Source organism: Petaurus breviceps, unplaced genomic scaffold (genome assembly GCF_028583685.1).
Source record: "Petaurus breviceps papuanus isolate PSGF00001 unplaced genomic scaffold, PetGlider_PUasm1.0 90760, whole genome shotgun sequence".
Classification (NCBI taxonomy): Eukaryota; Metazoa; Chordata; class Mammalia; order Diprotodontia; family Petauridae; genus Petaurus; species Petaurus breviceps.
The window spans coordinates 4,155,790-4,176,104 of NW_027187338.1; the positions used below are offsets into that span (position 1 = coordinate 4,155,790).

The following is a 20,315-nucleotide window of genomic DNA, read 5'->3' on the forward strand; positions in this document are numbered from 1 at the left end:
AGAGAGAGAGAGAGACAGAAAGACAGAGAGAGAGACAGAGAGAGAGACAGAGACAGAGAGAGACAGAGAGACAGAGAGAGAGAGACAGAGAGATGGAGAGACACAGAGAGAGACAGAGAGAGGAAGAAGGAGAAGGAGAAGGAGGAGGAGGAGGAGGAGGAGGAGGAGGAGAAGGGGAGGCAGTCTCTGGGGAACTTATCTCACTGCCTGATGCCAAGTTGACCAGTTTGGTCAAGAAAGTATAAAACAATAGCTGAATGATGGGAAATGGATGGTGGCTTCAGAAACCTTGAAGGAAAGACTGATGCTGGGACAAGTAGACAAGAGGAGAGGCCTGTCCCAACTTGGGTTTTTCTACCAGCAAACTGGAATGTTTAACTATCTCTTAACATTTTAATCATGTGTAGATATGTGTTACAACCCCTATTCTGATATTACTGTAATGGTCTGGCTAATGTCCAATATACCCTCTAAACCCCAGGACTAAGAAACACTCCTTGGAGGGGGAAAGACACCTTTCTTTCCTGGTTGTGTCGTTCCTGGTACAATAATGGAAATCACGCCTCTCTGCAGCAATGTTTTCAGATGTTCGAGTTTACAGGGGATATTGAACATTAGTCTTTCATCTTTGCTGGCTAATGCTGGATGCTAACCTGATGTAGGCCTCAGAGTTCCCTTCTAGCTCTGAATGTATGACCCTCTGCGCTAGGATATCAACTCTAACATATAAATACACGAGGCCTGACCTAAGAAGGGGGCATCATTCCATGCCAGCAAGGAAGACCAGAAACCATCTGACTGCTTCAGGGTTTGCCTAAAGGAGTTGGAACTATTGTGATTGTTCTTTGTTTCTTCCACAGAAATGCCACACACACAAATCATCTCACTTAAAGTGCTTTCTGCACACTGCTGTGAGAATATATTTTAGTACACACACCCATTTTATATATAGCTGTGTATGCATGTCTTCTATGAAATATATTCTAATGATGAATAGTAGCTAATAACCACAAAGGGAAGAGCAATTAGACAAGTCTGTATTTAAAGTCCTGTTGATTCACTTAAAAAAATAGTAAAATGAGGGACCGTGGGTTAATAATAAAGTGTTTGGCTTAGACTCAGTCAACATGCACTTCACGTGCTGGCACCTGTAATCCAAACAATCTCTTATAAAGCATTTTCCTTCACCAAAGAAGTATAAACAGGACTCTGATTTACTAATTGTTCTTCCCTGTTCTTGACATTAGCTCGACACATCTGTGTGCATATACACATACACACATATACCAAGAAACTCCATTATATCATGGCTTGTCTTATTAGTGAATGGATTTGGCTATAGTGCAGGGTCAATCAGGCCAACCCACCCCAAACATTGCTTAGCCAATCAGAGCTGGGGACATGTGGTGACCCTGAAAGCAGGCACTGGGTCTGTCCCTCAGTCCATGGGCTACCAAGAGGGTACTCTTGTTTATGCTGTAGTGGGGGGGGGCACTCTTTGCCTGGCCCTGCCTAATCCCAGAACCGCAGAGTCATCCTCAGAACACAGAAATTTGCCGGCTTTCATAGGGACTGAGAGAGGGGCAGGAGAATTCAGAGACTCCTTTTTTTTCTGAGAAGCCCCCAAGAATCAAACTTAGCTCCTCAATAACAAGGTCACTTCAGCAGAGCTGGGAAACGAGAGCAGGACTGAAGCATCATGTTTGAGTCAGGTATCGGAGCTTCCACTTTGTCCCCCACCCTGATGAATGCTCTCCACATAGGGCAATTCTCCTGCTTGAGAAGAACCTCTCCGGCCAAAATGTGCCTTCCTTAAGGACACTTTGTTCCTCCTGGCATTCCCTGTTGCCCACTTCTCTGGCCAGTCCCCCAAAGCACCACAATGTCCCCACCACTCCAGGGGGAATGAAGAGAGGAGTTGAGGGGTGACCTGGATGGAGTCACCTTGTGGGGTCTTTGGTTAATGCTTCTAGGCACAGTTTCCCTCTCCCACCCTGGGGAGATGAGACATTGCCCAGAATTGCCATTGGAAACAAGCTCACAGTTTCTGAAAGGTCCTGAAGGTCAGGGCCTCTTATGGTCATCTCTTCAACCATTTGTCCTCTCCACATTCCCAGATGTCAGCCTCTACAGGATGCTATCTAGCCCAAGGCTCATCTACACTCTGAAAATATGAGGTTTGACTTCCTCTTTAGCCTGGGCCAAGATCTCATTTCTCCTTCATTTGTCCTCCCAAGAGGACAGAGGGAGACAGATAGAAAAGAGTCTGTCAAAGGAGGCAGGACATGACCAATAAAACCTTCAAGCTCCAAATGAATATCAGCCTGGCTCTGGCAATAGCTTGGTTGCCCCAACAAGAGCCATTTGCTTTTTCCGTGATATATGTCTTCCTGCCTGACTTCGAAAGGCAAGGACTGGTGGCTGGAGTCTCTGGATCTTTCTCTAACAGGGGCAAGAAGACACCTGTCCCTTGAGCCTGGAATAGCTTGTTGAAGAATTCATTGTGGTTTCCTCCCCCTACCCTAGTCTTCTCAGTCCATTACAAAAAGAGGTGTCTCATTGATAAGGAGTTCAAAGTGTTGCTTCTTCCCAGGTCATTCCATCACCACCAACTTGGAACCCTGTCTAAGGCCAATGGGCCTCAATCCTCTTGGCTACTCAGGATGCAGTCAGCAGTCAACGTCCAACAGAAGCTTCCTTCCAGCCCATCGGTCCTGGGCATGTGTGGGTGTCCATCTTTCCACACTGTTGGCCATTCCCCCTTGATCAAAATGGCTGCTGTTTTTTTTTTTAATTGTCATGCTCCTGGAAGCCCATGGGACAGAGTTTTAAACATGGAGACTTGAGATTCCCCAGAAGGCTGTTGGCACAGAGCCCTCATGTAACTGGAGGGTCCATTGTATGAATCCCTGTCTAGAAGATGGGGAGTGTTCAGCCTGAGGGAGGGGCATGTGTGTGTGTGTGTGTGTGTGCGTGTGTGCGCATTCTTCATCTTTGCCTCTCCTGCTTTAGAGAAAGAAAGAGACAAACAAGAAGCCCCCACCTACTACCCACCCAGTCCCCTAAACCACAGGCTGGGGTCTGGTAGGTTCATTGGAGGTGGGCAAGTGGGGGTGGGGCCAGCTTCCTTCACTGCCCACAGACTTCGAAGGGGGATCTTTCCTTCTGTCCCCATCCATTGCCCTAAAGGAGCTGCCTCTTGCCAGCCCCCTGGCCCTTGCTCCAGCCCTAGGGGAACACGGGTGCCAGTGCAGTATTGCAGGTCATGCTGTCCTTGCCTGGGAGTCTACGGTCATTGAATGTGTGCATGTTGATGACAGCGTCGGCTTTGACCATGACTGGTGGCTGAGGCTTGTGTTTGACCCGTCGCTGGCAGGTGAGGGAGAATCGGATTTCGTCAGCCACAGTGCTGCAGAATGAACGCTGGAAGGAAGAGGGAGGAGGAGGCCTGGTGTTATTCCCTGTATGGTACAGAGGGCAGAATTATACTTGGGGTAGCATCTGTCTCTTTGAAGGAGTTAAGAGACCAAGATTCTTGTCTCAGTTCTGCCACTAACTAACTCACTGTGTGATCTTGGATATATCTACTTCCCTGCCTGACTCTCTATTTTCCCATCTGTGCAATGGGGAGATTGGATTGTATGAACTGTCAGGTCTTTCCCAGCTCTGACACTTTGTATTCTAAAGCCCCTCCCAGCTCTGATATTCTGTGTTCTAAGGTCCCTCCCAGCTCTGACATCCTGTGTTCTAAGACCACTCCCAGCTTTTACATTCTGTGTTCTAAGGTCCCTCCCAGGTCTGACATTCTGTGTTCTAAGTCCCCTCCCAGCTCTAACATCCTGTGTTCTAAGGGCCTGCTCAGCTCTGACCCTCCCTAAGACCTCTTCCCTCCTTGACCCTCTCCCCTCAGCCTAGCTCTCTCAGTCATGGTCTCAGGTATGCCCTCTCACCCCCACCTCGTTGGGGAAGAGGTTACCTGTTCCCGTTCGGCTGTTTTTCGGAGTTTGTAGATGAACTCGCCCACGGCCACCAGCACAGAGAGCACCAGGCCTGCGGCAAGCACAATGAAGATGCCCCCAATCTTCTGGATGCCCAGGGCGCTAGCCTCCTTGCTCTCCTCCTCGGGGCAGCCGTTCCCCCGCCACCACTTCTCCTTCATGATGTGCAACTTATCTTCTTCCTGGAGCTGGAGGATGGCGATAGTGATCTTGTCCCTATAAGGGGAGCCTTGGGGATGGGGACAGAAGAAAGCCCAGTCAGGGAGAGCTGGACCCAGCCTCCTCCTGACCTGGCCCCAGGGTCTCTTGGTAGACAAAACAACAATCAAAGCTCACATCTCCATAGTCATTGTCTCAGCCCAGAGAGGTAGACCAGGAAACAGAGACTCAGGAAGGGGAAGTGATTTGTCCGGCCACATAGATAAATGACAGAGCTAGATCTACTTATTTTCTGACTCCAAATCTAGGTCAGTGCACCATCAGGTATTATCTGCAGATGCACATATGTTACTGGAGTTGTGAGAATGGGTGAAGGGAGGAGGGGGAAAGGGCCTTTCTGGGTAATTCCTAGCTCCCTCCCCTTAGTACATTAGCCCTGGTCTAAGGCACCAGGAAACCTGGATTTGAGTTTCAAATTCTGCCACTGTGTGTCGTTAGAGTAAGTAATTTCTCTCATTTTCTCAGTTTTCACATCTCAGAAATGGGGATAGTAATCCCTGCCTTGACGCCCATCCAGGAGTGTTGGGAGGATCTTTTGAGATAATGAATGAGAAGACACAGTATAAAGGTAAGCTACTATAGGTCAGTGGATGATATGATCAAATCATTGCTCAGACACAGGCAGGAAACCTCACAGTGTTGCAGAGGAGGAAGCAATCATGAGCCATATGGCCACTTCTTGCTTCATAGTATAGATGAAGAATAAAACTTCTGAGGCTAGAAGAGACCTCTTGAGGTCATCAAACTCATCCCCTTATCTCTAGGTGGTGCTAAATTTCCACCCTCCAAGCTGCCTAGATATGTGATTCCAACCAAGTCATCTCTCTCCCTTTCTTTCCCCACAGTCCCTTGTCTGGGCTCTGAACAACGGGTAGCTTCCTCTTTGGTGAGGGGCAGTGGTGGGGACTGGACACCCACTCACCCATAGGTGTGCCGATCCCATAGCCTTTGGAGTCGATGAGGCCCCCAATTTGGGTGAGGTTGCAATTCCTCTGAGTGATGTACTCAATGGCTGTGGATTCCATGAGCAGGGCGTAGTCGGCTGTAAGGGCTCTCTGGATGCCCTCCTCATTGTTCTTCACCAGGGCTGAGGGTTTGCTGCTCATGAATGCCCACATCTTCTCAAATGTGGAAATCTTGGATTTCTGGGAGCACCACCACCATGGCAGCAATAGAAAGAGGGAAGGGGGGGTTAGGGGACCATGGGAGGGGTTGAGGGAGTATGAATGGAAAAGACAGAAAACATTCAATTCAGGAAGGAAATAGAAGGATATAGGAGATGGAGAGAGAAGGAATTGGGGGAGTAAAAGGAGGAAGAAGAATAAGGAAAGAGGGAAGGGAGGGGAGAGAGATAGAAGGAGGAAGGAAAGCAAGGGATAAAGGAGGGAAGTAAGAAGAGAGGAGAGAACAAGACAGAAAGATGGAGGAAATATACGTGAGAGAGAGGAGAAGGAAAGAAGAAAAGAGGAAGTGAGATTAGAAAGGACAGAGTAGAGAAGGAGGAAAGGAAGGAAATAGGATGAAGGAAGGAAAAGGAGAAGCCAGAAGAGAGGAAAAGGTGTGAAACAGGGAGAATGAAGGCATAACAAAGGAGAGGGAGGAGAAGAAGGGAGGGATGAAGGATTTTGAAAGAAGAGGGGGAGGTCAGAGGAGGGAAGATTTGGAGGGAGATGAGGCAGAAAGGAGGACAGTAATAGAAGGGAGGAAAAAGAAGAGAGGAGAAAGGAAGGAAGGAAGGGTTAAAAAGAAATGAGAGAAGGGAGAGAGGGAAAGGAGGAAAAGGGAGGGAAGGAAGAAAGGAAAGAGAGAGGGAAGAAGGTAGTGAAGGTGGAAGGAAGGAAGAAGAGAGGAGAGTAAGAGGGAGGATGGAGGAGAGTAGAAGGAGAACAGAGGGAGGAAAGGAGGGCAGTCATAAGAAGGAGGAGAGAGGGGAGATGAGAGAGAAAGGAAGGAAGGAAGGGAGTTAAGAAGGGAGTAAATAAGAGGGAGGACAGAGAAGAGACAAGGGAGAGCAAGGAAAGGGAAGGAAGGAGGAAAGATGAAGGAAAAAGAGAGAGGAGGGAGGAGGGAGGGAGAGAGAATGTAGAAAAGTCAAAACGGAGGGAGACAAAGACTCTGTTGCACTTCTCCATACAGCTGTTCCCACCTGGAGGACTATCTCTCGAAGGAGGCTGGTCCCTACCCAAGGCTACTGAGAACCCAGGAAAGATTAGGAAGTAGTTGCAGTGGTTTCCCCCTAGCATAGCCTCATCCAACTTCACCCAGCATAGCCTCATCCAACCTGCCAGCGATTCAACCAGCAGCAACTCAGGAGACAACTGGTATAAGCAAAATGTCCTGGGCCGGATCGAGAGGCCTGGGTCTGAGTCTATGCTTAACTTGCTATGCAGTCTTGGGCAAGTCCATCTCCCATCTCTGAACTTCCATTCCCTCATCAGTAAACTGAAGGCATAGGATGATATGAGCTATGTCCCCTTTGACCTCTGCTAGTCTATGATTTTACAGTTGCCTTGGTGATCCACAGCGGATTTGTAATCACAGTCTAACTTCCCATCTCTGACTCCTTTCCATTCCTGATATCCTCCCTCCCTCACCAGGAGGGACCAGAATTGCAAGCCCCTGGTCTAATGGGGAGAAAGCAGTCACAACCAAGAGGGTGAGACCACTGTGTAGGAACTCACAGAGTACAATCTGAAGCCAAAGGGAAGTGTCTGGGATTATCCAGACGACTGCTTCCCTCTGTCATGTGTTAGAAGGTTGACTGCATTTATATTCTCTCAAAGGAACTCAAAGCATTCTGGAAACAATTCATTTTATTCTCCACTTTGTTCTCACTGGGACCAGGTAGGAGATCAGTCACAGTCCCTGACCCTGGATTTAATCACCCTCCCCCATCTATACTTTTAGTCTTGTCCACTTTTGTCTGTTTGCATCTGTGTGCCTAAGATCCCCATCTCCCTGGCTGTGTATGTACCCAGCCTGGTTCCACATGCCATTGACATTGATTGTTGAAGGTCCCACTCATATCTTTATCTTCTCACAGAAGTCCCATGTGTGCTTTGTGGGATCAGGGCTATTTGTGGAGATTCTGTACATACTTAGAACTCCCCAGAGGATTTAACAAGTCACACAGAAATGTAGGGGGAGGAGACCCCTCCCTTCCTACTTTCCACTAATGCCACTAGCCCTTGGAGCTGCCAATCATCAGACCACTGATAGTTACAACTTTTATGAAATAACAGGCTGGTCCAATGCTGATGGACAGCTGAGCCTGCCAGTAAGAAAAGTCCAGGAATACTAGGGGGCAACGTGTCTTGAATCAACATAAGAAGACCCCAGACATTTTAGGTCTGCAAATACAGATTGCTCTGCTGGCTAATGTCTCCAAGATGGTTAGGGCCTTAGATTGGGCTGAGGCACAGAAGCAGGGGGATGGATGAGAAGGGGTTATACCATCATTTAGAGTCCTCTTCCTGAGGCACAGAAAATTTGAAGCCAATCATATTGCTCCAGAACTCCCTAATCAAGGACCCTTGAAATCTTCTGGGGAGCCTAGCATGACCTGGGTCATATCCACAATGCTCTGAGTAGAACTATCCCAGGGAAAGAAGATAGACTATATTTCCCCATTGACCATGCTGAATCTGAGGCCCAGTTCATCATAGGCCACTTCCTAATTCAAGAGTTCTTAACATTTTTGTGTCTTGGATTCGCTTGGTAGTCTAGTGAAGCCTATGAACCCATGATCAGAATAATTTTTTAAATGAATAAAATTGAATACAAAGAATTGCAAAGAAAATCAATTATATTGAAATACAGTTAATGTGAGTATATACACATATATGCATTTATCTATTTATATCTATGTATCTATAATCTCTATCTATGCATCTACCTACCTACCTATACAGAGACAGCAAATTAATGAGACAAGGAGTACCTCCTGACCAATGTTCCCTGTAGTTGGGATGACCAACAGAGCACAGGAATTCTGGTGGCTTCCCTCTATTGATTATCTCCTGTTTGTCATCTTCACATGCTGTTTGTACCTTGTTGTTTGCATGCTGTCTTCTCCACTAGACTGTGAGCTCCTTTAGGCCAGGGCCTATTTTTGCCTTATCCCCAGCCCTTAGCATGGTGCCTGGTTTATCATTAGTAAATGATTATTGACTGCCTAACTGGCTCCGTTTTTAGGATAACAGGGTTATAGGTCTAGACATGGAAGGGGCTTCAGGTGAGAAGGATATGCCCAGGAAACCCTAACCATTATAACCCTTCTGTTCAGTCATACTCAAGAACCCTGCATGGCTGCTCCAAAGAGCTTAGGTGGTGTAATGGAAAGAATGTTGGACCTGGAATCAGGAAGATCTGGGTCCAAATCCAGCTGCAGATACTTCCTAGCTGTCTAACCTTGGGCAAGTCACTTGAACTCAGTTTCCTTATCCACAAAACATAACACATCTGTGATCTTATTCTCCTCTTCCCCATTTCATGTATGTGACCTCCATGCAACTGCAGGGTGTGGTGGGCCAGCCTCATGACATATGCTGTGATCTTCACATTGCTTCATTTCCCTGGAAACTTTGGTTGATAAATAGCCTGGGTGATGCAGCCTAGAGTGGAAGCACCTGCATGATCACCCAGTGAGGCATTGCCTCATTGCATAGCCTTGGCAGTAATTAAGAATGGTAACTCAGTGTTCTATAATTCTGTAAGGTAAATAAAGCACTTTAATTAGTTGATTCAGCTCTCTCACACCTTCCAGGGGGCTGTTGCAAACCTCCTCTTTTCTCTTCAATTCCCCCTCTACCATACCCCTTTAGCAGGGCATCTTACCTCCTACTCTATTAAAAAAAAAAAACAAACCAAGTTCATCTGGCATGAATTCCCTATTTTCTTCTGCTCCAGGTCTCAGACCTCCTTTCTACTATCTCTCATTGTCTCCTCCTTTGCTCTAGTCTCTGAGAGATGGATATTTTGCTCTTTGTCCCTCTATTTTGCCCTTGATATAATTTCCTCTCAACTCCAGAAGCTGCCCTTGTATCATCTCACAGCCCTGTATTCATCACCTCCTTATTTTGTTGTTTGTCAACCCTCTTCCTACAAACACCCCCAGCTTTCTGCCCTCTTAAAAGCCTCATTCCTTATTGTACTATAAGAAATGATAAGCAGGATGGTTTCAGAAAAACCTGGGTAGACTTATATAAACTGATGCAAAATGAAGTAAACAGAACCAGGAGAACATTGTACAAAGTAACAGCAATAATGTAACAATGATCAACTGAAAAAGACTTAGTTACTCTGACCAAGACAATAATTCAAGACCATTCCAAAGGAATCATGATGAAAAATGCTATCTGCCTCCAGAGAGAGAACTTAATGTATATTGAAGCATACTTTAAAAAAATTTTATTTTTCTTGGGTTTTTTTTGTGTGTTTTTTGCAACATATATAGAAATATGTTTTGTATGATTTCACATATATAATTGATATAATGTTGCTTGCTTTCTCAAGGGGTGGGAGACAGAATTTGGAACTCAAAAATTTTTAAAATGACTGTACATTTTAAAACATGTATTTGGGAAATAATGAGATAAACAAAAATGTTTTAAACATCTATTATTCCCATTATTTCCATCCATTCTTAATCCCCAGTCTTAAACATCTGTCTTCCTACTCACTGCTAAAGTCCCAGAAAGAGTTGTTTACAATACTTGCCACCTTTTCAATCTCTACTTACGTTTTAACCTCTCCCAATCTGGTTTCTGCTACCACCACTTCACTAAAACTTCTCCATCTCACATTATTAATAATATTTTAACTGCTGAATCCAACAGCCATTTATGAATTCTAAGCTTTCTTGACCATGTTGTAACTTGATTCTATGAAAGATGAATTCTAAATTTCCATATCCTGCTCTAATCTCTCGATCTCTTGACCTCCAGAACCACATCACCAGCTGCAGTGCAGCTTTATTGACATCTCAAATTCAACATACCAATCATGGAGTTCATTATTTTCCTTCCTAACCAGTCCTCTTCTAAACTTTTCTGTTTCTGTTGAAGGCACCACATTCTTTTTTGGTTATTGTCATTTTTTAAAATTTATTTTTAATCCAATTTTATTTTATTTTGATATCTATACTTTCTCCTCCTCCTCTCTTTCTCCTGTGCCTCCTGCTCCCCCATCAGCACCATCTTTCCAGTTGCCTATGTTCTCAACCTTATGTCATCCTTCACTCTTCACTCTCCCTCAACTCTCATATCCAATTGCCAAGTCTTGTCCAATCTACCATGATCACATCTCTTGTATCCATACACTCTTCCACATACATGGCTACTACTCTAGCGAGGCCCTCATCACCTCTTATCTTGACTATTATAATCATTTCTTAATTGGTCTCCCAACTTCCAGTCTCTTGCCTCTATACTTAACACAACTGCCAAAACAATTTCTCTGAAGACAAGGTCTGATGATGTAACTCCCTAGCCAAAGGCTCTTCGGTGTGGTTCCTTCTCTAGAATAACAGGCAAATTCCTCAGCTTTGTGTTTAAAGTCCTGCCAAATCTAGTTTCCCAGACTTATTTTATACTAATCTTCTTCATATTCCAGCCAAACTGGGCTCCTTACTGCTCCCCAAACTTGGCATTCATAGTATCCTTAGTGCTAGCACAGAGATTTGACAGCAGTAGAATCCTTGTTGAATTGAATTGTTCTGAGATTCTAAGGCCCCTCTCATCTCTGACATTCTATGCTCTAAGGCAGCAGTTCTGAAAAGGTGGTCTGATGATCCCTGCAGGTCCCGAAGACCCTTTGGGTATGGGGTTCCATCACATCAAAACTACTCTCATAATATACTAAGAAATAATTCACCTAATAAAATGTTCTTCCTTTTTCCAACCACATATCTATGTGAGGTTGGATTTTCTTTATATGCTTTAACCAAAACAACCTTGCAACAGATTGCATGCAGAAGCAGATATGAGAATCCAGCTGTCTTCTAGCCAGCCATTAAAGAGATTTGCAAAAATATGTAAAACAATACCAGGCTTCTCACTATTTTTTTCATTTTGGAAAATATAGTTATTTTACATAAAATATGTTATGTAAGTTAACATATAATGATTACTGTTACTTTTAAGTGAATTTATAAATTAATACTTTAAACATTTATCATTTTAAATTTCTAATATGGTAAATATTGACAGATATAACCTATATAAACAAAAGTTCTTTGGGGTCCTCCATAATTTTTAAGAGTATAAAGGGGTTCTGAAACTAAATAGCTTGAGAATTGCTGCTCTAAGGGCTCTCTTCCAGTTCTGACATTTTATATTCTAACATCTTTCCCAGCTCTGAAATTTTATGTTATGCATTCTGAGACCCCTTTCCATGGTTCTATGATTCCATGTATACCTCTTATTACTGTAGATAAATGATACTTATAAGAGTGATGCAGGCTCAGGTTTCTGGAATGCTAATGTCGTGATGGGCCAGCACTTGGTTGTCTGACGGGAGACAGAACAATAAAAAGCATAGATGAATTCTTGCTGATAGGGTTCTAGGGTGAGGTGTATGAAATGCCACAAGGGGGTGGGAACGTGAGTGAGGGAGATGGAAGGAAGCATCAGAGTTCAGGGTTGGATCTGGAGGATGGCAGCAGGGTGTGGACCCAAGTATGAAACCTCTGGAGGCAGAGATTCAAGAGATTCTGACAATGAGACAAAGTAGGGGGATAAGAGGAGGGAAAATAAGGAAACAAACATTTATTAAAAGACTAACATGTTCCAGGTCCTATGCTAAGCACTTTACAAACATATCATTTTATCCTCACAACAACCTTGAAAGGTGCTATCTCTCCATTTTACAGTTGAGGAAATTGAGTTAGACAAAGGTTAAGTGACTTGCCCAAGATCACAGAGCTAGTAAGTGTCTGAGGTCACATTTGAACTCAGGGCTTCATGACTCCAAGCTCTCTATCCAATGTGCTGAAAAATCAGTTCAGGGCTTCAGTGGACCACCAGGAGACTATGTCAACCTGAACTGGGGTGGGAGATACTTGTTTACCCATTCATTCAATCATCTACTTGGCAAACACTTACTAAGCAGGGATCTATGCTCAAAGTTGAGGACAAAGATGAATAAGAGACACAGTCCCTGTCCTGAAAGAACTAATGATGAAGTTTGAAAGGAATCTTGGAGATTGTCCAGTCTAAACTCATTTTACAGATGAAGAAACTGAGATATAGGGAGGATGGAATTTGCCCAACATGAGTAGTAGACCCTGCCTCCAAATTCAGTGGAACAGTCATTGAAGTAGTAGTAGTAATTTCCAATATGGCAGCCTTTAGCCCAACAAATTCACAAAAGTGTAGATTATCCTATGGAGCAAAGAGAGAAGAGAATATTTCCACCTCTATTACAAAAGGGCAAACATCAGCATGTAGCAGATACTTAATAAATGCTTCTTGACTTGACTGAGAGACCTAGAGAATGGGAAGTGATTTGCACCAGGAATAACAGAGCCAAGATTGGAACCCAGGTCACTTGCTTTGAGTGAAGGGACATTAACCTTGTACAACTTTGTGTATAATTTTATACCACAGCAAGAAGAGTCCTGACTTGGAAGTCAGAACTCCTGGGTTCTAGTCTGAACTCAGCTACTTACCAGTTTTGTGACCTTAACATCACATTTCCTCCTCTGGTCTCAGTTTACTCATCTATACAAGGAGAGGTAATATGGATCAGGAGGGAAATGCTAGCTTTAGCATCAGGATCTAAGTTTAAATACCAGCTCTGTAACCTACTAGCTGTGTGACTTTGGATAAGTCACTTAACTTCTGTTTCCTCCTTTACAAAATGAAATGTCTAAGCTAAGGGATGTCTAGGGAAGGTCCCTTCTACTTCTCAACCTAGGTTCCTAAGATTAGATTAAATCTAAGGTCCTTCCTACGTCTGATATCCTATGAATCTGTGACACTATCATGAGAAAGCTGCCCGCAGGTAGGAGTTGGGTTAATGATGGTGGGAATCGTGTGGGCTCAGCCACTACTGAAACTGTCTTTGTTGCTTGCTACTGATTATGGAAAAGAGGAGCTTCTCATGTCCTGGGGTAGGACAGAGCCTGTGTAGCCAGTGTCACCAGTCCCTCTGGCCACCATTTTCTCACTGTCCCAGCTTAGGAGGTGGCTTGAATAAGCAGTGTTTTAGGACTAGTCACCCAAATAAATTAATGCAATCGTTTGGAGCCGTGATATAGGGAACTTTGCCAAGACATAGATGCTTTTTTTATCAGTGAAATTGGCAAGAAAGTAAGTTTCAGGCTCACCACTTTTAACTCCAGCCTCCTGGAAGAAGTAAATTGATTTTTCCCAATTGAAGATACTTAATCTTGAGAATTTAACATTTCACTGTTAGACTGAATATATATATATATGTATATACATATATATAATATTAAACACACACATATATATGCATATAACAGTATTCATATATTCCAATAGCAACTGAAAACTGGGGACTAGCCCTGGGAGGTAACCTCCTGTGGGACTTTGTAGAGAACCTAGGATGTTGTCTGTACTGAAAATGAGATTCTTTTCCTGAAATTAATTGGTCTCCTTATCCCTAGGACCAGAGTCTCTGGCCCTTATCTGATCCATGCTTGAGAACAGTTTATCATTTCTTTCTAGTTATTTCTAGGGAACTACAAGTATCCTCCATTCCCTGGTCCTCCCAGGTTATCCATTCTATCTTATAATAAAAGCAGTCTGTCCCTCTGTAGCTGTCTGTCCAAACTCCCCTCTCTGACTTCCCCTCTGTATAACAGAGGTTTATAGGAGGGCACTGCATGGAATAGTAATGATGGCAGCTCCAAGAGAACTCCCTTTTCTATAGATCCTAAGGTTTGCAAGGCACTCTCTCATATCAGTCCTGTGAAAGTAGTAGCACTAATAATTCTATTCAAAGTATTAATCCTCCATAGTGGAAGTTCCTCAGGGTCAGGGGATGTTTTGCTTTTGCCTGCATGACCCCAGAGCCTAACATGTTATCTGGCATGTTGTTGGAGGTGGTCATAGGCCTTTGATTTCATCAATATGGGGGACTTCTATTATAGAAATTCCTGCCGTGGATGCCAATCAGCAATCTATCTGTAACATACAGTTTTAGAGCAGTCATTCTTAACTTTTTTGTACATGATGTTTTTAAATATAGAAAATAATACATATAGGATGACAAGGAAACAAATTCTATTGAAATACAGCAATAAATTTTTTTTCATGCAACTTAGATGAAGAAAACCTGTTTCAAAGAGTTGCCTGGGTGCTTGTGGTCTTGCTTATGGTTACAGAATTAACATGTATCAGAGGCAGGATTTAAAAACCAGGTTTGCCTAAATTCTAGGCCAGTTTTCCATCTACTGTGTCAGGCAGCTTGTTACCTTGCACAAACTAGTACTTACTATATGCTTCTTGAATTGTATTTTAATAATTTTATAGGTGAAAAAATTGAGGATGAGAGGAAGTGACTAGCCTAAGATCACACTGATATTCAGCAGGAGCACTGGATAACAATTCCATTTCCCTTTCTTTCTATGGTTTAACATTCTGTGATCTCCAAGTGTTTACACAATGATTTCTGCCAACTTATCCCTCTTCATTCACTCTCAATATGTCATCATCCCCCTTTCTCCACGAATCACTGCCAGGCTTTTAAATCAACGTCAAGGAGAAAAGTTTCCCATCATGTAGTTCTACCTCTGCTAATTATGCTTCACCCCAGACTCCCTGAACATTTTGTTTTCCTTTGTAAAGCACTTGCTCATTTTACAGGTGAGGACTGCAGATTGTTTCTATGAAAAAACTAAAGTTTGGCTAAAATTCTTTTTAAGGTTTTACTTATCATCATCATTTTTGGTGAGCCTTTTGAGTCTATTGCCAAGTGCCCTGAATAAAACGCAGATTCCAAGTGATTTCTTCTAGGTGATAATGGGAAAAAAAACCCCATCTTTTTAATGCAAGTATTCATCCAGTGACATTATATTGGTAGATCCCTTATCAAGAATGTATATAATGGGAGCAACTAGCCCTGGAATCAGGAGGACTTGAGTTCAAATATGGCCTCAGACACTTACTAACTGTGTGACCCTGGGCAAGTCACTTAATCCCAATTGCCTCCAAAAACCCCAAACCAAAACAAAAAAGAATGTATGGAATTCCAGGGACAAGAATCATATGGGAGAAGAGGTGGATGGGTTGTGATGAGCATCAGCCTCGTCATCTGTAAAATTTGGAATTTAGACTCAATGCTCTCCAAGGTCCCTTTCAGGTATTTTTAAAAGTCCTGACATTTGTCTTTTTATACTTTACATTCTAAGGTTCCTCTGTGCTCTAAAATTACTTATTCTATGTTGAAGTCCCTTCCCAGCTCTGACATTCCACATTCTAAAGTCTTTCCCAACTTTGACATTCTCTGTTCTAAGGTCCCTCCCAGCTCTGACATTCTCTTCCAAGTTCTGAAATCTATGGCTTCCTGAATTGAATCCTGGACAGCCTACTCATTTTTTGTTGTTGTTCTGTTTGCAAGACTGCATTCTGCCATAACAAAATTAAACTCTGTCCCACTCCAGCCCAAAGCAACTAGAAGTCTGGTCTCCTTTTGCTGTTCCAGCCACTGTCTTCGAAGGAGTAGTCACTACCAGCTTGCCTAAGGCAAGATATCTTTCCACATCCTCCCTTGATCAGAGACAGACTGGGGAGCAAATGCTCAAACTCAATGCTGAGGTACTCAAGCAGGTCTGTCAGCCTCCAGGGCCTCCTTCTCTCTGTGGCAGAGATGGGATGTGTATGATCTCATCTTCCTGGTGGACTGACTGAATGGCTGGGGATGAGAGATGGAGGGAAATGACCAAGACCCATCTCTTGAAGGTACCAAATGTTCTATGCATTTGGCATCTCAGGGCTGCCAGGGAGCTGGAGATGATGGTGCTATGATTCAGGAAAAACAGCATTGGCTCTAGAACCAGAGACCTGGGTTCAAATCTCATCACTGATGCTTACTCTTTGTGTGACCTTGAGTAAGTCATTCCATGTCCTTGAGTCTTGGTTTCCTAACTCTGTAAAATGAGGGAGTTGAATTCAATGGACTGTAAGGTCTCTTCCAGCATTAAATCTCTATTCCTATCAAAAGGCCCACCAGTCATGGCATCTCAGTCCTAAATGGGAGAATCATAGAATCTCCAAGCTGTATAGGACTCCAGAGAGCATAGAGTTCAATCTCTATCTGATGAGAAATGCCCTTCACAGCTTTCCTGATAAGTAAGTATTCATTCAGTTCCTGCTTGAAGACCTTCAGTGACAGAGAACCCACTACCTCTCCATGTGACCAGCCTACAGCATTTTTGGTTAACCCCAATTAGAACTTTTTATTATAGAATTATTAGAATTCCTTTCTGAACTCTGGACTTTCTCCAGCAACTTTCTCACCCTGGAAGTTCGTTTTGTCCCTTCTGATTAGTCATCTTCTCCTAGAACCTTCATTTTAGGGAGGATGGCCAGAGCAGCTATGTCTTCATTCTTCTCCAAGCTGCATTCTTGACTTCCTGGATTTTCTCCACCATGTTCCCTTTCACCCCCACTTTCAATGTATTGTCATCCACAAATTCCCATTACTCAGCATAATGCCTGGCACACAGGAAGCTTGTTGGCTTTACTTGACTTGTTTTTCTTATACAAAGTCCAAGTCTCCCTCTCTTCATCTTCTACATATTGTCACCAGTTCTGCTCTTTGGGGCAAAGTAGATAATGTCTGGGGCAGTTCACACCCCAGAGTTGTGACCTATTTTTCCCATTTTTGCATCCCAGGGCATTCCCATACTCTCAGTTCTCTTGGCTTTAGCTTGGGTGCCTTCTTCCTTCTTAAGGGCACTGAGATATAGGCTGCTTTATTCCCCTTTTGAAGGCCTTTATTGGCTCTTAAGAAAAAGAAGGTAACATAAGAATAAGCTGTTGGAGACTAGAAATAATGAGTTGCAGAGCCTGGCATCCTGTCCTGACACATCCCTGATTAGCATCAAGGGCTGACACAGTTTCTGGGGTCACCTGGTCCTTGCCTTCATCAAATGAGCACCCAGACCTGACTTCTGTATATGACAATCTGCCACAATTCCCCAAAGGGAGAATAGTTTGATTGATGCCTCCTGTACCCCCATTACATCCCACCCCTTCTTTTCCTCCTTCAGAGAAGTTCTGCTTTATGGTATAGGGAGAGTTCTTTTAGAATAGGACCCCAATCATGGCAACTGATTGCTCTCATCACCCAGACAAAGCATAGAGTAGTGGAAAGCCAGCAGGACATGGAGTCAGGGGAGACCTAGGTTCAAATAACCCCCCGCTGACATCTATGAGTGTAGGCTTATAGATTTTAAGAGTTAGAAGGTATCTCAAATCGCGTCTAGGCCAACTGGCTTAATATACACATGAGGAAAGTGAGGTTTATAGAGTAAATTCTCCACTCAGTGTCACACAGGTAGCAAGTGGCAAAGTCAGAATCTGAACTTAGGTCTTTTAACTCCAGATGTGGCCACTGTCAAGTCCTTGAAGCCTTTGTTCAATTGTGTCCTACTCTTTACGATCCTACCTGGGGTTTTCTAGGCAAACAAGTTGAGTGGCTTGCCATTTACTTCTCCAGCTCATTTTTACAGATAAGGAAATTGAGGAAAACAGGATTAAGTAGCTTACTCAGCATCACAAAGGTAAGACGTGTTTGAGGCCAGATTTAAACTCAAGAAGATGAGTCTGACTCCACTGCACCACCTAGTTGTTTCTAAATATTAATAGCTGAAATTTATATAGCACAGAGGTTCCCAAACTTATTTGGCCTACTAGCCCCTTTTAAAAAAAATTACTCAGTGGGCCCCTGGAAATCTACTTTCTTTAACCCTTTAATGGCTCTTTTTTGAAATTTGTGTCATTCCCAAAAAACATAAAAATATTTTTTAAAGCAATGACATTTCTTAAATTTAATGCTTTATTGAAAATTTGTACATTTTTTCCTGCATTGAATTTTTTTCCTGCTTTTTGGAGGGGGGAAGGTAGAGCAATTGGGGTTAAATAACTTGCCCAAGGTCACACAGCTAGTTTTATGTTAAGTGTGTGAGGCCGAATTTGAACTCAGGTCCTCCTGACTCCAGGGCCAGTGCTGCCACTGCACCACCTACCTGCCCCCAGCATTGAAATTTTGATGATGCAATATTGCATCACATAACTGTATAGTATCATATTGCAAACAAGTCATTAAACATACATATTCCTGTTTGTGCACACTGAACTTTTTGACAATACAAGACAGGCTCACCTGCCAACACTTGCTTGTTAAGACCTGTTGGTGGACTTGACCACTGATTGGTTATAACTTGTATTTTGTGTGTTTATTTGGAAAATAATGTAATCACTATGACTTTAACTCTGCTATACAACAGATGAAACATGTACAAATAGTTTTTAAAAATTCTTTTCTCTTCTTTCCTTATATTTCCATTGTTCCATTATTTTTGTTCAATGCCCCCCAATTGCACCTAAGGCTACTATCACCTCCCCAGATTATTCCAGCACCCCAAGGGGGTGGAATTTCCCACTTTGATAACCTCTGATAGCACTTGTTATGTGCCAAGGCTTCTTAATACTCACAACAACCCTGGGAGGTGGGTGCTGTTATTATTCCCATCTTAAAGAACAAGTAAACTGAGGCTGACAGAGCAAGTAACTTGCCCAAGGTCACAGAGCTAGTGAGTATCTTAGGCTGGATTTGAATGCAGGTCTTCCTGATTCCAGACCCAGTGCTCTATCCATTGTTCCACCTAGCTGTCTCTTGAAGACTCAGATTCCTCATCTGTAAGATGGGCATAAAATGTGTAGTGTCTATTTGACAGTATAGGGTTGCAATGAAAATCAAATGAAATAATGTATGTAAAGCAATGGACAAATCTTAAAAGATGATAAAAACTATCAGCTGTCATTATTATTGTCATTTCTGGTCTTAGCCTTCCTTCCTTTACAATAACGGGGAGAATGGATGCATCTTAGACCAGGAGAATAAATGGTGGGGAAGAGAGAGTGCTGTTGTTGGTGGATTGTTTTGTGAAGGAAACCAGCCAGGAGCTGGGATCAGGTAAATGGGGAGAAGGATCTGGGCAGAACTGGATAGAAAGTGAGTTTAGGGCATGGCTGTATTCCCTTTTTGTTTCTGTGTTCCCAACCTGTATTACAATGCTTGGCACAAAGTAGGTGATTAATAAATGTTCATTGATTAATTTATTAGGGAGTTGACACCCCCAGTAACTTTGGGGTTTGGCTTCTTCTCCAGTAAAGAAAAAGTCTAATCTAGGTCTCCATTGGAATTTGCATGGAACTAACTCTTCCCTTTTACCTTTCCTTCTAGATCTAATTCCTTGGCTGCAGATTCCTGGATCATCCAAAGACCAAGGAGTTGGGAGAGACTGAGAGTGTCTGATGTAGCTGGGGGTGCCCTAGTACCTTTGGCTCTCTTGGGTTGAAAAACCACAAACCCATGAGCTCCCTAATGCTAGTTTCTAGACTTTCTGAAATTGCCGCTGCCATTCAAAGGCCCATCAACATAACCCCATCCAGATTTGTGAAACAGCCAACAAAAAGAGGGAGAATTGCCTGGGATTTGCGATGGTCTCATTTCAAAGGAAGCATTTCTCTCTTGGTATGCCTCCTGTTTCTTGCATCCCCTTCAGTCTTTTACATTTTTCTTCTTACGCATTTTTTACAGCCAAACGGTGGTTTCAAAGGCCCCCCTTTTCATCTTGTAATTAATTTTTATCTTCCAAAGACGGAGAACAACATGAGGCTGGTTCTGTAGGCTGATGCCTGCCGCTTTCAGACAACTTTGAAAATTCTGATTTCCTTTTAAATCCTGATGGTGCCTGCATTTGTGTTTCTCCTCCTCTCTGTCCCCTCCCCCCATTCCTTATGCCTAGGGAAGAAGGAAAAAGGAAGTGGGGAGCCAGTCTAGAGACCACCTGGTAGCTGGGAGACAATGGAGAACCTGGTTGTCTTGACCTATCATTGACCC

The 20,315-nt window shown here is 43.3% G+C and overlaps 1 protein-coding gene across 1 annotated transcript in view; it reads right to left on the reverse strand.

Annotated features, from left to right (window-relative positions):
- Window positions 1–158: 158 nt before the first annotated feature.
- GRIK3 (glutamate ionotropic receptor kainate type subunit 3) overlaps window positions 159–20,315 on the reverse strand; it is a 324,566-nt gene continuing 304,409 nt past the window's right edge. The window contains exons 14-16 of the mRNA XM_069067957.1: window positions 5,140–5,362; window positions 3,977–4,227; window positions 159–3,423 (exon numbers count right to left, since the gene is read on the reverse strand). Coding sequence (XP_068924058.1) covers window positions 3,229–3,423; window positions 3,977–4,227; window positions 5,140–5,362 — 669 coding nt within the window. The 3' untranslated portion in view covers window positions 159–3,228. The remainder of the gene's footprint in view (window positions 3,424–3,976; window positions 4,228–5,139; window positions 5,363–20,315) is intronic.